Source organism: Platalea leucorodia, assembly GCF_965183815.1.
Source record: "Platalea leucorodia genome assembly, chromosome: 4".
Lineage (NCBI taxonomy): Eukaryota > Metazoa > Chordata > Aves > Pelecaniformes > Threskiornithidae > Platalea > Platalea leucorodia.
In genome coordinates, this window is record NC_138826.1 from 105,608,811 (window position 1) to 105,625,144 (window position 16,334).

General features: G+C 45.3%; 1 protein-coding gene across 2 annotated transcripts in view; it reads right to left on the minus strand.

The window, feature by feature from the left end:
• The window catches only part of TRABD (TraB domain containing), a 34,242-nt gene extending 17,908 nt beyond the window's left edge, over positions 1 to 16,334 (minus strand). Inside the window, exons 1-3 of one of the 2 annotated variants that reach the window (XM_082308481.1) lie at positions 16,271 to 16,334; positions 3,456 to 3,518; positions 1,160 to 1,238 (exon numbers count right to left, since the gene is read on the minus strand). In XM_082308481.1, the coding sequence (XP_082164607.1) occupies positions 1,160 to 1,238; positions 3,456 to 3,479 (103 nt within the window). In that variant the 5' untranslated portion in view covers positions 3,480 to 3,518; positions 16,271 to 16,334. Of the gene's footprint in view, positions 1 to 1,159; positions 1,239 to 3,455; positions 3,519 to 13,320; positions 13,373 to 16,270 lie in introns of those variants that run through there. The other variant, XM_082308482.1, reaches the window with a different exon arrangement.

Genomic DNA, 16,334 nt, shown 5'->3' on the forward strand with positions numbered 1-16,334 from the left:
AAGAGTACAGGAAACGGGGAAGTGCACACAATACCTTCCCCAAATACTCGCCTAGCCTAAAGCCATTTATGGCTCAGATTCCCCCAGCTGAAAGTGGTTTCTACGTATTCAGTAACCCTTAAAGGATTTCCTTTCTATTAATTTTCCAGCCTTCACCTCATACTGGACCGAATAATGTTTCACGTGAAGAAAAATTGCTATAACAGTGCAGTACCAGATGTTATCATTTAAGGACATAATCAAGGAAAACATTCTCAAGAGCAGCTACAGTTTCTATTAAACCAACTACTTTATCTGGAGAAAAAAGCAACATAAGAAATTAATCTGCTTCTTTAGGTCCGAATGCTTTTCCCATAGCTTTAGTCAAGGCTCTGTTTGCTCCCATGATTGTTATTTCTGAAAGCTGTGATCCCTAGGGATTATTCAGCAGCTTCAGCATTATACTGATGTTGCTGTTACCCACTAATTCGCCCTAAGGTGGTTCAGAGCCTATTATTTGCCAGAAAGCACAATCTGAATGTTCCTATTGTTCAAAATGAGGATTGTATACATTACCATCACAAGAGTGTATCAATAAACACAAAGCAAATCCTAAGAAGCCTTTGTCTTCTCCTCCTGAGAAAGAAATGCCTGTCATTATCTGATCCTTGCCACTGGAAGGTAAGGATTGATATTCTTCCTGGGCTTCACAAGACATTTTGGCTGGAATACTTCTATTCCCACATCCCGCAGGCTTGGCCTTCTTATTAAAATATGCTGGCATGGGCAGAGTATTCCACCTGGGACGACTGATTCAACATTGTAACAGTAGATGCCAGAACGCCAAAGCAAGCGTGTACTTAACCATCTCTGGCTTAAAGAGCAACAACCGAGCTTAAAGCAATAGCCGAGTATATCTATTAAATCAGAAACCATTTACTTTCTTTTGAAAGCATGGGAGCAGCAAACTGACAATCAATATGTCATTGCTCTTTCCAAATCTGGCTTACGCAACTGGGCCTTTATAAAAATCATGAACAGATTAAGTCAGATATGACCTCATTCGCATCTCCCTTTTGTGCTGACAGCCACAACCTTATTAGGTAAGGAAAAGGCATGGACATTTAGCTTAATATACTTCCAACGTGATACACCCTCCCCAGTCAAACCAGAAACATACAGATATTCTGCGATACACTTGACGTTTCCTTTGGGCCATCTTCTGGTGCGTCAGAGGAGGACATTGGATCTGCAGCAGCCTGTATGAGACAAATTCAAAAGGAGGCTGGGAATTATAATGAAATGTTTTAACACATCTTTCCCCTTGTGAGTTTGCTCGATTTGAACCTATATATAATATTCAAGCAAGTAAATAATTTAAGCAGTGTCAACAACTCAAAACGTCTATGGTTTTACAACTGTTTTTCTCCTAGCTGGATTAAGTATGAGAAAGAACATATTAAAAACTATTTCATGCCTATTTCAAAGGATAATATTTATACCTGACATGGAGTTTTAGAAAAAAAAATGGTTCTAGAATAAAAAGAACAAATTTATCTCTAACACTACTATAGCACTTTCTGTGTCAGAAACTAAAATATGCACTGATTATTATAATACCATTGCCATTTATAAGATGGCATATTTGACTCAACTACCAGTCAGCATTAGTCTGTCAGGAGTCTGACGAAGTTAATCAGTGCTCACAAGCATACACATATCCATTCAAGAATGGTCCGTGCAAGCATTTTATTCTGTTAGAGTAAGTGTAAGGTAATTACACAACATGCAAACCCAACCTTATAAAATTTATGTGTATGTTGACTTTATATACATCAGAAATCAAAGTCAAAAGGATGAAAAGCATCTGCACAGTTCTGTTCCCTAAAGGATCAGAAGTTAATTGAAAAGATTCCCAAAGACTGACTTTTAAATATTATCACTAGAATTATATGAGGCAAGCCTTTGACTAACAAAATCTTTCTTATTTTTAACTAACAGGCAAGTTTTAAAACCCGTGCACAGAATTCAAACAATCCCAGTCATTCAGCCTATGGCATCCAAGCTGGAGAGGCAGAGTTAGGGCAGAAAAGAGAGACTCAAGAATGAGGGAAAACTCAACTATAAACTATCTTTAGGCAACTACATTAATTCAAATTTGAATCAGGATGACTATTGGGAGAATTTGGAATTCTTGAACAACATCAAGTCAAAAAGTTAGAGACAGAGGATGAGAATCCATCACCATTCAAGCACCTTCCAAATGAAAGGCAGTACTAATGAGTCAGCAAGCGGGCAGCCAAACTCTCCTGAAGGATGTCAGCTTTTTAGCTAGAATGACTGGTTTATTTACTTTGTACTTAACCTGGTAAGATTTAAAACCGGACTGTACAAAGCACATCCAATTGTTAAGAGCTTTCAACATGAGTAATTAATTTCTTCTTGCATTCCATTATGCCAAACAATAATTTTCAGGTAATAAACCCTGGGTGTCTTACCTTGGCCCCACTGAAGGTAAGGCAAAGTCTATCATGCATTTCATGGAGTAAGACCAAAAAGTACAACAGCTCTACAGTGCAAAGTTTAAAACATTCACAGCAACATGGCATCCTTTCACTACAAAGCAAGAGTCTGTTCATGGACAACTGTAAACTGCAATTACACTGCAAATTGCAATTACATTCACAAATCTAATTTAACACCAGCTCAGCTTTTGATCGCAACATATGGCTTGACTCTACTGCTTGCATATGTAACTCTAGTCACAAAAATATTTTGAAAAATATATCCATCTGTAACATATGGAATTAATCCTGTCACTTATGCTGGCTTTGTCATCGTAACATTACAACATTGCAGTGGGAAAAGCACTAAGCAGCACATTAAGAGTCTGTCATTCCTTTTTTAAATTTTTTTAAAATTAACTAACAGGACACAGGAACTGACATTCTTATATCTCATAAGAAAAAAATTTCCTGAGCGTCACCTATTACACCAGAAAAAGGTTTTGAGATCCATGGACATGAAAGGAGAAGAAAAGGAACAGAAAGGGTAGAAAAAAGCACCTCGGTTTAATTTGGCAAGGTATTTAACCTATGTACAGTAAGATCATTCATATACAATTTGTGCAATTTACTCACAAACCATTTTTTCCTCCTAAAGGTTTAAGCTCACAGGTCAGAGTATTTTCCGCAATTCCTCACTTGGAAGTAAATTAATACAAAAGACCCTTTTTAGCTTTTGCAATTGTAGAGAAAAGGACCCTGAAAAGAACCAGCTAAATGTGGCAAAACAATAGCACTCAGCCCTGGACCCCTTTTAAAAGCACTCAGCCCCGGACCCCCCTACGCTGGTAGTCTCCACCCCCGACTTCGCAGACGTTCCCTGAGGATGAGTGGAAGAACCTGGCTGATTCAGGTCTGTCTTGACCTTCCCTGCAATTCTACTGAGAAAAAGACTTCAGCTCCAAGCCCTACCTCCGGCTGTTGCTCCTCTTGCATCCCTGCACTGTAGGCTTATTTTCACCAACCACGCAAGAACTGTAGGAAGTAAAAGGAATGGAAGAGAATTAAAAAGTAATGACATAACCCAGCATATTTGTTTAAGAACTGTTAAAAAAAAAAAAAAAGCAAAGATGTCTCTACAATCTCTGATAGAAGTTGAAGTAATAAAAGCAGCAAACCGAAGATGCACAAATGCCACCTTTTCAACTCTGCTGCTGTGACACCCCACCCCACCCCACCCCCCCCCAACAAAGAAAAATCCCACAAAACATCAGTAGGGTAAAACTAGCCTGTCTCAATCCAGTTTTTGAGTTGGCTTTAAATCCAGAGCATAGTCCTGTTCGCACACACACTGAGAACACCTTGATAAACAAGGGTGGATTTCACAGGAACTAAGAATTTGCTGTTTTGCTGTCTTGGATTCTGCAAAAATGCCTTCTTCCTCCAGATCACTCACAAGTAATTGAAGATGTAGGATGGCTGTCAAAAAGGCTTCAGCAATAGTAAAAATCTTGCTCAACTAGAACAGTAGTTCTCTCCTGTCCAAACAAACTATGTCAAGACAGTTTTTAGGGAAATTTTAGGAATCATCTGTATTTCTGGGACTTCACCGCTACGAGGAATAGGAGAGCAGTCACAGTCTTAATATTCAACTAGAGAGCCACATGCATTATTATCTGATCTGCATCATATTATCATGTATATATTTACAAATACGCCAGGATCAGAACATCAGTAAGATCGTGTCTGTGTAAAAAACCCCAGGAATTGGGTTTTCAAACCCTTAGTGAATGGCTTCCATGTCTTAGTTTTAAGATTCCTTCTTCCACCCCTATTGTTCAAGTCCAAAAATTCTCCCTGAAGCAGAGTACTATGATTCGACTCTGACGGTACTCCAAGGGACTGCACAAGCTGAATGCATGACTAGTGCTCATTCTGCTTATTCTCACTGCTATCCCACTAAAATCAAAGCACTTGAAGATAGTGCTGCTGCTGCCCTGCAGCATTTTGGGTTACCTCCCTCTGACCCGTCTCACAGTACATGTGAACAGTGTTCTATTTTGTTAGACTGGAGAGCAGTCCTGACCAACTCATTTGTACAAGAGGTTTACGACCTCGCTCTGAGGAGCAGAGGGACAAGTCAGGCTCCTGCCCTAGGCCCAGGTGAGGCTGGAGGAAAGCTGGCTGGAGCCTGGGTGACGGCATATTCCAGCACACAAAAGTGATGGCAAAAGCCCCCCCACCCCTTCCTCCAGTGCAAGTCTCCTTGAGTCTGACTAGTGCTCTGCATCCTGGTTTTTAGCCTTTGTTTTCAAGTGAGTTGTTTTGCTTTCTAGCTTTGCTTAAAATACGTTTCTATAAAAAGAGCATTCGCCTGGGCAGCATGAAGCATGCAAGTGTAATTCGGACAGCTGGCACACCTCCCTCCATGCACGTATGGAGGGACTTCAGCAATTGATGCCTTCGCATTGCCCACTGCTAGTGGTCAGCCAGCAAACCACAGACCACAGCTGCAGGCTGGGCAAGAAAAACCCAGTCACCAAGAGCCTGGCTTCTGCACGCTCCCTGGAGCAAAATCCCCATGACACCCACCAGAGCCCCGTGCCCCAAGCAGGCAACAGCTACAGACACAGCTCCCAAAACGCGAGGCAAATACCTTGTTGAAACAAAAGCTACACACTGCAAACAGTCCAAGAGGTTCAGTAACAAACTATTTATTCAAAAACACATGAGAAGTCTGCACAGGCAACATAAGACACAGTTTCCCAAGTACTCCATTGTTTTTGCTACAACGCATAATATAAATTTAAAACCATGACCATGCCTTCCCCCTTTCTAAGGAGTCAAGTGGAGGAAACTTGGATGTCTGAGTAAGCTGAAACAGCAGGTGAAGCTGAACTGCTCTTTTCTGCTTCAGTGTTTCCACAATTTACATGTGGTCTGGACAGCTCCAAATAAACACAACAGAAGGAAACCCCTGCCCCGAGCCCTGCAACCTGACGGGGACACGCCAGCCTGCTGACACCTCCCGCCGGACAGCCTGGCCAGACTTGCCTGGTGGCACTGCGGGCTTAAGTGAACCCAGTACCTGTTTTTATGCTGTCCTGTCTCTGATAGACTGGTTTAACTACTTGTAGACTTGTGCAGTAAACCAGACTGGAGAGTAGATTCAGGTTAAAAAACAACTTTTGCGCTCCCCCCCGCCCCAGGTATTTTAAGCTCAGATGACCAAACAGCAGCAGCAGGAACAACTGCGGCAGCAAAACTGAAGGGACAGTACGAAGCGGAGACACTCAAACCAACACTGCCCTATGAGAAAATATTTGTCCAACTACGTCATCCATCAGGGATGTACCGATACTCTGATGCTCAGCTCTGTGCTTGGTTCTCAATTGGTTTATGTACAAAATACCACAGTGTTTTTCTGTCAGTGAATCAGCTGGCCCTAAATACTAAGTTCTAAGCTTGGTTAAGGCCTGCTGAGGTTTGAAAACATGTCTCTTATCTATGGGAGTGCTCTTAAAAACAGTAAACTGCAAGTTTCAGTTAAAGAATAGACTTCTATACAAAAGCACTGAGTGAGTTTTTTCCACCAAGTGACATTTCAGAAAACCTCATCCCATTCTCACCACTGGGTAAGTGATGTGTCTGATACTGGGGGGGGGTAGAGAGATCTTCTCTGAAATGTACTCAGGCTAACTAGCACTGCTTTTTATCTGACCCGTGCAACCTTTGGAGAAAGCAAAGCTGTTTGTTCAGTGTGGTTCCCAGCTCCACCATAGTGGGGTTCCAGCCTCTGCAGGTAACCTGCGGCACAAAACCATGAGGGTCAGATGACAGACTGGGCAGCCACATCAACAGGCAAGCCTGCCACTGCTTTCATCTAGGAGATCTTGTTCTCAGGTGCTTAGATCTGTTCAAGATCCACTGGGGGTGAAATTTTCCATGCAGAAGACCTCTTTACAGATTCCCTCCTCCCCCTCCCCTCCCCCCCCCCCCCCCCCCCCCCGAACACGCCCAGGAATTCAGGTTATTCAGCCAACATTAATCATAGAATCATAGAATGGTTTGGGTTGGAAGGGACCTTAAAGATCATCTGGTTCCAACCCCCCTGCCATGGGCAGGGACACCTTCCACTAGATCAGGTGGCTCAAAGCCCCATCCAACCCGGCCTTGAACACTTCCAGGGATGGGGCATCCACAACTTCTCCGGACAACCTGTTCTAGTGCCTCACCACCCTCACAATGAAGAATTTCTTCCTTAAATCTAATCTAAATATACCCTCTTTCAGTTTAAAGCCATTACCCCTTGTCCTACTACCACCTGTCCTTGTAAAGTCCCTCTCCAGCTTTCTTGTAGGCCCCCTTCAGGTACTGGAAGGCTGCAGTAAGGTCTCCCCACAGCCTTGTCTTCTCCAGGCTGAACAACCCCAACTCTCTCAGCCTGTCTTCATAGGAGAGGTGCTCCAGCCCTCTGATCATCTTCATGGCCTTCCTCTGGACTCACTCCAAAAGGGCCATGTCCTTCTTATGCTGGGGGCCCCAGAGCTGAACACAGGACTCCAGGTGGGGTCTCACCAGAGCGGAGCAGAGGGGGAGAATCACCTCCCTCAACCTGCTGGCCATGCTTCTTTTGATACAGCCCAGGATATGGTTAGCTGTTCTGGGCTGCAAGCGCACATTGCCGGGTCATGTTGAGCTCCTCCTCAACCACCACCTCTCCAAGTCCTTCTCCTCAGGGCTGCTCTCAATCCATTCTCTGCCCAGCCTGTATTTGTGCTTGGGGCTGCCCCGACCCATGTGCAGGACCTTGCACTTGGCCTTGTTGAACATCATGAGGTTCACACGGGCCCACCTCTCCAGCTTGTCAAGGTCCCTCTGGATGGCATCCCTTCCCTCCAGCGTGTCAGCCGCAACACACAGCTTAGTGTTGTCAGCAAACTTTCCAAGGGTGCACTCAATCCCACCGTCCATGTCGCCGACAAAGATGTTAAGCAGCGCCGGTCCCGATACTGACCCCTGAGGAATGCCACTCTTCACTAGTTGATCACTTGTTGATTGATCACGGCCCATCACTTGGATATCGAGCCATTGACTGCAACTCTTGAGTGTGACCATCCAGCCAATTCCTTATCCACTGAGTGGTCCACCCATCAAATCCACATCTCTTCAACTTAAGAGACAAGGATGTTGTGCAGGACAGCATCAAATGCTTTGCACAAATTAAGAAAATTTTTACAACTCGTTGTCAACAGCAAACTAAAACTCAACTGAACAACTGGCATGAAAATCTGAGCGCGTTCAAGCTCTTGCTTAGTGTGAGTGATGACAGCCACAAAACATGTCAACACCCGAGTACAGACAGGGCTGGCTACTCACCTAGCCAGTGTCCTCATCAACAACACAGGAGGAAGTACATATGTTCTGGGAACTAGTCAAATACTATGGACTCCAGGCTGACCTAGCTCATCCACGTGGAAATGTTACCATCCCTGTACACCTATGTATTCACAGAAGATATCCACATGCCACGATACCCGAAATATTAATCCTGAAACCTCTGAGAGAGGACTGAACATACCTTTCTGTTACACAGATAAGGAACTGAAGCATATGAATCTGTACGTACTTCCTCCCACTGCATCCAACAGCGAGAAAAACGATGCTAATTCAGATCAAATCCTGTCAAGCATCTGGGCAACTTAAATCCAAGCATTTCCAAATTTCTCAGAGCTTGATTTCTCAACCTTGTGGTTTCTTTTTGTTTTTTTTTAATAAAGTTCCACTTCCTAAAGAAATGAGACTAGGTAGCAAGGCAGAGCTTATTTGTCTGCATTTGCTAACCCATAGGTGAATTTTAAACAAACTTGGCAGGGAGGTAAGAGTCTCAGAGTCATTCAGAGGTGCAGTGCACAGCACTGCTCCTCCAGGAAAAAAAAGATTACTGAAGATTACAGGGGGTGGTACGTGTGCATGTGAAAAAGAGGAGGTCGGCAGAACCTGCCAGGGAACAGAAGGAAAATCAGCCCTAAGTTGTAAAGCCACAGGCAAAAGCAGCTGTTCAGACAATTATTTATTGTGTTCTATAATACGTATACCACAACATCTCATAACCTCAAGTTCTTCTACTTACGACGGCATTTGGCACAAACATGCGAAACCAATTAAATCCCTCTCCTCCAGCTACTTCAAAGGCCTGTAAGAGGCCCTCATGAGATAAATCACATACCGAGAATCTTGGATACCACAGCGCATTTCTTTCAGACAAACTGGGAGATGCAGCTTCTAGGCACTCATCAAGATCAGAGACTAGAAAGTATTTCTGTTCTCTTATCTGCCAGGAGACTGTCTTAATTTGGGATTCATTCCTCATGCTGAGAGTGCCACCAAGAAAATTCCTGGAGCAAGAAGAAACAAGAAGGAGTCTGACCTGGCTCCTTATGATCCAGAAAGATTGGTTTTGCCTCTGGAATTTTCTTGAAAGGAATCCTGGATGACTGAGTCCCTGATTTGATCCCCAATTCAATCACCTTTTTTCGCTGGCGAGTGGAATTCTTGTGTTTGTTTCATCTTTGCTAGTCCTAGGGGGCCTGCCATTCACTGGGCAATAAAAATTGTTCTTTATGTATACACGTATGAACAAACGAAGCCCTTTCTCCAACTCTTAAGATACCCAGGCAACCAAACAGGAATTTTTGAGATCACCCAACAAATGGCAAGCCTAAAATTTAGCCATTACTCATCTTACTGGTAGGCACCTGTTTCCTTTCAAGGTTTTCCTGTCCTGACAGCACACGCAGGGCAGCCATTCATGCTGACAACAGCACTGTGGAAAAGGGGCTATATTTTTCCCCTACACTTTGGGGATTATTCTCTTCCCCCCAACACAGCAAGTTCATAAAGGAGCACATGGGTTAAGTGCAACATCTTCTAGCAATGCTTATGCTGCACAGTGGCTGACAAAAGCAGAGGAAGACCTCCCTGCCATGCTATTTCACACCAGTCCTCCAGCCTTCCTAATGTAAAACAGCTTCAGCAGAGCTTCCTCTTTGCGCGAAATCTGCTCATGAACTACTGGCTCGTTTTTCATACTGGGTAGTCTTAGCTGACCAAAGTATTTCAGTTCTAGCTGCATATTGAGGCATTTGAAACTCTCTTAGCTCACAGTCTGGAGGAGACAAGAGGTACGCTCACAAGTCAGGGGTTCTAGCAAGGCAAGTTACAGGCACTAAAACATGAGCTATGGTTAAAGAATGAATGCCCTTTCTCGCTTTAGTTCAACTAGGTAGTTCAGTGAGAAAATTCAAGCACAACACAAAGGATGGACAGGCAGTTCATTAAGGTATCCTCCTACTGTAGGACTGAATTTCTTCCTTTTTTGTCTTCTCTAAATTTGCTTCCTTCAGACAGTGACTCAACTGAATCAATAAAAAAGCCTTTTTAAAAACTCTCATGCTTCTACCTATAAAACAACCTAGTCTGCTACTCTTTAAAAAGATTTTTATTGAATGTTTTCTTCCTTCTGAGCCATACAGAAATTCTGAAGCAGCATTTGCTTTCCTCAACGTGTTGACATTGCAAGAGGGAAATAAAGTTCTTTGTAGTCTTGTAATTGCTCTGTATTTTCTATGCGCTGCACGCACATCAGAATAACTAGTAAGAAACTAGGAGCCACAAAACTACCACAACTTGTTTCACCTTTTATTGAAAGCCAACAATTTTTATGTTTGATTCCCCTCCCTCCCAACAAATCTAAATGCATTTATTACTGCTTTCAATAGTTACAATATTCACTAGCATTGCAGAAGGTATCCACATCTCTCAGTACTTGAAACATTAATCCTGCAGCCTCTGAGATGGGATTATATGTACTTCCCTGTTTCACAAATAAGGAACTGAGGCATATGAATACTTAAATATATCCAAAAACCTGACCCTTGGTATCTAAACAAGTAGGTAGGAGGCTGCTGGAGGTTTCGAAGCATTTCAGTTTTGCAATGTGAATTTTCCTTTGTTTTTAAGGAAGATCAGAAGATCCCCCCACACCCCTCTGGGACAGCACTTCCCCACAGTAACATGCCAACATCATTCATCCTTGCTCCTCTAGAGTCACTGTGGGAAAGACGAGAGGTAGGCTAAGGACAGAATTCGATTCAAGAGCAAGTTGTCAAACAATAAAGTGGGTGTTCTCCAGTGAGAACACAGCACACCTCACACAGGTCACGCTGTAACCGAGCCAGAACTGACCTGCACTGGACATAAGCCACGGGCACACACAAACGACTACTTCAGCCTCCTGACCCAGCCCTCTAACACCAGTATCCCTGGCCAGAACACAGCCTCCATCCACTCGGCATGCGATGCAGCAATAAAAATGCACTTACATCTACGTGTACTAAGTGTGCCGTGTTCTTTTTAAATCTGCAGTTGCAGTAGCAATGGATATTCAGTTTAGCTGGTACAGCCCGTGTGCTTCAGATGCGTATTATGCACTCCATAAGCACATCTTATTTGAATGCTGCTACCCATTAACAGGACCATTTATTTTATACAAACAGAAGAGGCATATCAATACTTCAGAAGATACTGACACAACTTTTCTCCCGCCGACAAACTGTTCCACTCCTTACTCGCTGTCTGGAATACCTAACAGAGTACCGTCTATGCCTAACATTTAACCTACTGAGAAGGTGAAACCAAATCAACAGATACTCACTTATGTTTCAGCACCATCCTCTGCAATGGAAGCAGAGTAATTAAAATTGATGAGGCTTTTTCCATGCTTATGCACAGAAATCTTACAAATGTTTACAAACAAACTATCATCTGCTCCAAATGGTGTCTCTTCTCTGTTGATAGGCTGCTCATACTCAGAAGGATGCATCAGCTGAAACCTGACTGCCAATTAATGCAACAGCCACAAATTCAGAAATTGGAACGTATTTCAAAACAGTCACCAAGATGACCTACTCTACACATTGCATGTATCTCCCTGACACAACCCAGGCCTTTGAAACTTAACTGAGCAACTGGTTCTGTGATCACAGGTGGTTGTAGATTGCAGCTCTGGTTTCTCATGACTCAGAAGTTCATAAATTTCAAAACACAGATTTTTTTACCCTCGGAGCATCAATGAGATGTTCCTGCAACATGAACTGTGCTGATGTATGCAGCCTAAACTCAGGTACCTGCATGCTGGAGCCAACGTCCATTTGCATACTTTGGAAGCTAAAAGATAAAAGTCACAGACAACTAAATTCATTTTGTTTGAAAGGAGGTGCTGGAACATGAGAATATCTGGCCTGGGACACTGATGCACTGAAAACATGTTTATCAGTGAAAGACAAGAAGGCATTCTTATATATGTTTTTATGTTTTTAGAAATTATTGCTATTACATTGACCAGGGCTACTAGACAAAACAAGTAAGTACTAGGTGAATCAGGATGCTAATGCAGAGCAGAACTGAGAACAAACAATAGGCCAAACCCTTACTGTTTTAAGAGGCTATAAAGAGGTTGCTAAATTTAGAAACATGGGACAGAAAGACCAAAGTGACATGGCCCAAGTCTGGCCCACCACTCAGAAACTCACACTGTCTTAGAACCTACAGACCTGCCCAAGTCACTTTCCTATTTTATTCCAATATGACTCATGTGAATTCAGGAAAGATTTTGAACCAAAATAATGTTATGAGACTCTGCTGCGATCAGCAGATTGGGGTAAGATATCCGCTCAGCACACCTCCTCCCTCCAGGTCATTCAAAACTATAAACCAAGTGATACGTCTGATTCTGGGGAACCCTCTGCAAAACACTCCCAAGCAGAGCAACAGGAAAAGAGCACAGCTGCTGGATGCACAGTTTCTATGGAGTTCTACAAAAAGCAAATTTTCCACTCTCTGTTCATTACCTACAAGCAGCCAGCAAAGGAGATGGGTGGAGAAGTTCTGCCATGGACAACTAACTAGTGGCTTGGAAGATATTTCACCGTGGTCCACAAAACTGTTGCAGAAGTCTTCTTAAACTCCACATACACATTTATTCCACGTGTCAATGACCGTCTGCTGAGATACGCAGAAGCTGGGTCTCAAGAGTACTGGCAGACACTCGCATTTATTCATTTCGTTATGAACACCTTTAAATGCAACCCTTATGATGGTAAAACTGGGATTTTGTGGGACAAAATAATTTTGCCCAACTGCCAAACACATTATTTATCAGCTCTCTTCTGCCTGCCCCTTCCATCCTTGTCTCCAAACAGCAGCTGGGAACAACGCAATCTACTACCTTTCCAAAATCATCAGGTGATCACAAAAGCTGGAAACGTTACATGACATGGGCCCATGTGCTGGCAACAAGAAAAAGACATGCAGCTCTCTTTCTTCAGTGGCAGGGAACTGAAGAAAGAGGGTCAGGTTGCAAGCAGGCTTAAGAGAGACAAAGCTCCAGGAAAGCAAGCTAATTCCAGCCTGCCGGCCTGCAGACACAGGAGCCCCACATGTTAGCACTAACTGTTCAGGACTACAGACATGCTCACACTAACCAGGAAAGTCGCCTTGCTTGCAACTCCATCCAGCTGCTGCACTGCTCATTTAGTGTGTAAAGCACGCTGCGCCCGACAAGCTCAGTAGTTAAAAAAAGATCTGCCCTCCAAAGATTACCTTAATTTCCATTCCTATCGGCTGCCCTCCAAAGAAATGAGAAAACCCCTTGGCAATTCCTGATCCTGGTGCCTCACACACCGGCCTTCTTTATCGATTACCCTGTAACTAGCTGTCTTACTGTCCTTCTGAAGGACGGCTCCCAGTCGTGCAACACGTGGGACGTGCATCCTACCGAGGGAAGATCAGGATCTCCAGATGTACTGCAGAGGTGACTGAAGACCTTTTTTCAACTTCATCAGCGTTCGTGTTGCTGTTCAGCTGTGGCGCAGGCTCTTGCTCCCTCTTGCAAGCGTGCACACCCTTCCTGCACAGAGACGCAGACCTCTCAACACACGTGCACGACGTGCACTGCCCGTACAGACAAGGTTATTTTGTAGACAGCCTGCAGGGCTTAACCACTGGAAAACATCAACCCCTGGAGCTCCAGCGTAGTCTCTCCTGCAGCTTGATACATGGTGTCATCAGGACACTTAAAGTCTTGTATGTGGAGATGCTAGGTCCCTTCATCCCTCAGTGATTTCAATCAAACTACACAGCATGTCAACTAAAGGTGGGGGGTGGGGTGGGGAGGAAGGACACAGGAAGAGAAAACAGCCCCTCTTTTTTTTTTTTTTTTTTTTTTTTTTTTTAAGAAAAAGAAGTAGAAAGGAAGAGAGCTTGCCATGGAGTCCATGCATGTTTCCACATAAATCTATAAATTGTGGTTAATATTAAAGTTATATGCTCCTGAGTCACTTTGCAGGCAGTAAAAAAATTTGCTCCTACTTGTAGAGTTTATAAGCTCAAATGCAGAACCACAGTATTAACTAACATGTTCACAGCATCTCAGATTTGAGTGGCTATCTACAAAAACCTTCAATAATTGAAGGTCTGACCTCAGAAACTATTCACATTGGAAACCTATTTGCAAATACCTATCTAGTAACAACCATTACCAACAGAATATATTGGTGAGATTGAGTACTAAATCGTCTATGACAGGCAACCGGTGCTTGCTAACCGGCGTGGACCTTCCCTGGCAGGACAAGGAGAGCTGCAGAACCCCTCCTTCCCACCAGCACCGGCTGGCAAAGCGCGTGCTGCGGCACCACTTCAGACAGCTGTAGTTACACACCCCTCCCATTAAATCCGGAGCACACCTGTCTCTGGCCTGCTCTCATTTTTTCCATTTTCTAAGACTGCGCCAAATCTCTTTCTTCACTTTTCCTGAGTAGCAAATAAGGGAAAACAAGATGCTTTCTAAAAAGTGCTATTAAAAAAAAAAAAAGGCAATCGGATGACTCTCCCACAAATAAGATGCCAATACCACTGTGTTTTATTCACAGCTGTGGTGGCGGCAGCAGCAATGTTTCATCATATTTACCATATGGAAGAAAGAATGCACTGAAAAATACATCTAACTCTCCTAGCACTGAATTAAACAATATCTGAGTCTACGGTTAAGACACGAGAGTGCCAGACACTGCAACGGCTGACAAATCAGCTTTACAATCAGCACCTCAAGTGACTGAAACTTGAAAGTCTACTGAAAGCCACAAACAGCAGGGCACAAACCCATGGTACAGCCATAACCCAGTATTTTCAATTCATAAACTCATTTAGCTTAGGATAATTAAATGTACGTGTGTTTTTCCCCTACCGCTTCAGGTCTATTCCCTGCTAAAATACAGCAGGGAAATCCCTGAAATTTGTTTGTTTTGTTTGTTTGTTTGTTTTTTTTTTCTTTTTTCTTTTTTTTGCTTTACTCTGTTAGTTTTCCAAGGAGTATGTGCACTAACGAGCTGAACACCGATACACATCTCTACAAAATGGAGAAATGAGGCCATTCCAGGCACCCTTGATATTTCTTGGGACTACTACTGACACCATGCCACACATGCAACGTGGCATCTAACTTTTCAAAGCCCATGCTCTCGCTTTTCCAACCCAGCAGCAACCACTCAGCAGTTGCAACTTTCTGCAAAGTTTTACCAAACAAAAACATTCTCTTTCCTCCTAAAAGTTAGCCAAAAATAAACACCTTCATTGTATGGATACCAGCATACAGGATCATAAGTACATGTATTTTCCTCAAGAGAAAAGCACAGGCTATGCCTCAGACACGAGCTATTTTCGAGACGTGGGTTAATTAGAACTATTTTCAGAGGTGAATTCAAAATCCTGATTTCAGAGTTCACCGCACGTGATGCACAGCGCAGTCTGAAAAAGTCACAACTGTTTAGAGACCAAAAAAAAAAGAGCTTGAACGACCGTGAGTCTTTGCTTTTCTCTTCCCCAGCTCACCGTCACCACCAAACCCAGGGAGGAACCCCACGTCCTTATCCCGGACACCTGGACACGGCACCGCAGCCCGGAGCGCTCTGCCCGCACCACCTCCGTGAGCCCCCAAGCCGGGGAACGGCCGTAGCGAAGGGAATGAAAGGTGCAGCCGCTGCTGTAACCACACGCGGCTCCGGGACCTCAAAAACGCCCCGAAAGGACGCGCTTCCCCAGGCTTCGTGCCCCCTTGCAGCTGGCCGGCCGGCAGGGCAGGCCTCCGCGCAGGGCCCGGCGGGGAGGGGACGGGCAGCGGCCTCCCCTTGCCCTCCGGAGCGGGGACGGACGCTTCGGCCTCCCCGCTGCGAGGCCGAGGAGGAGCTCGCCCCGCCCGGAGGGGGCCCCTCGGCCGCCGCCGCCCGCAGGGTCACCGGCGGGGCAGCGCCGGCCCGGCCCCGGCCGCCCTTCCCCGCGGGCGCTGGGGCGCCGGCCGCCGCGCTCTCGGCCCGCCCGCCGCGGGCCCGCCAGGCCCGGGGAGCGCTTCCAGCGCCGGCAGCGGGCCGCCTCGCCCCGCGCCCCGGCCGCCTTCCCGCCCGAGCGGGGCGCTGCCCGGCGGTACCTCCGGGCCGGCCACCTGGAAGGGCAGGGCCGGGTGCTCCGTGAGCCGGCCGGCGGCGAGGGGAGGCGGCCGCGCCGCTCACAGCCGACTCCCCTCCCGCCGGGCACGGGGAGAAACGCCAGAGCCCCCCGCTCCCCCTCGCACACACCCGCCCGCAGCGGGGCTCGGCCCCAACATGGCACCGCCGCCGCCCGGCCCGGCGGGAAGCGGGCACCGCGGCCGCCACCCCCCGCCTCGCCTCGCTCACCTGCCGTGCTGGGCGGCGGGTCCCGCCGCTGGCCGGGGCGCTGCGGGAGGAGGCCGGCGGCGCG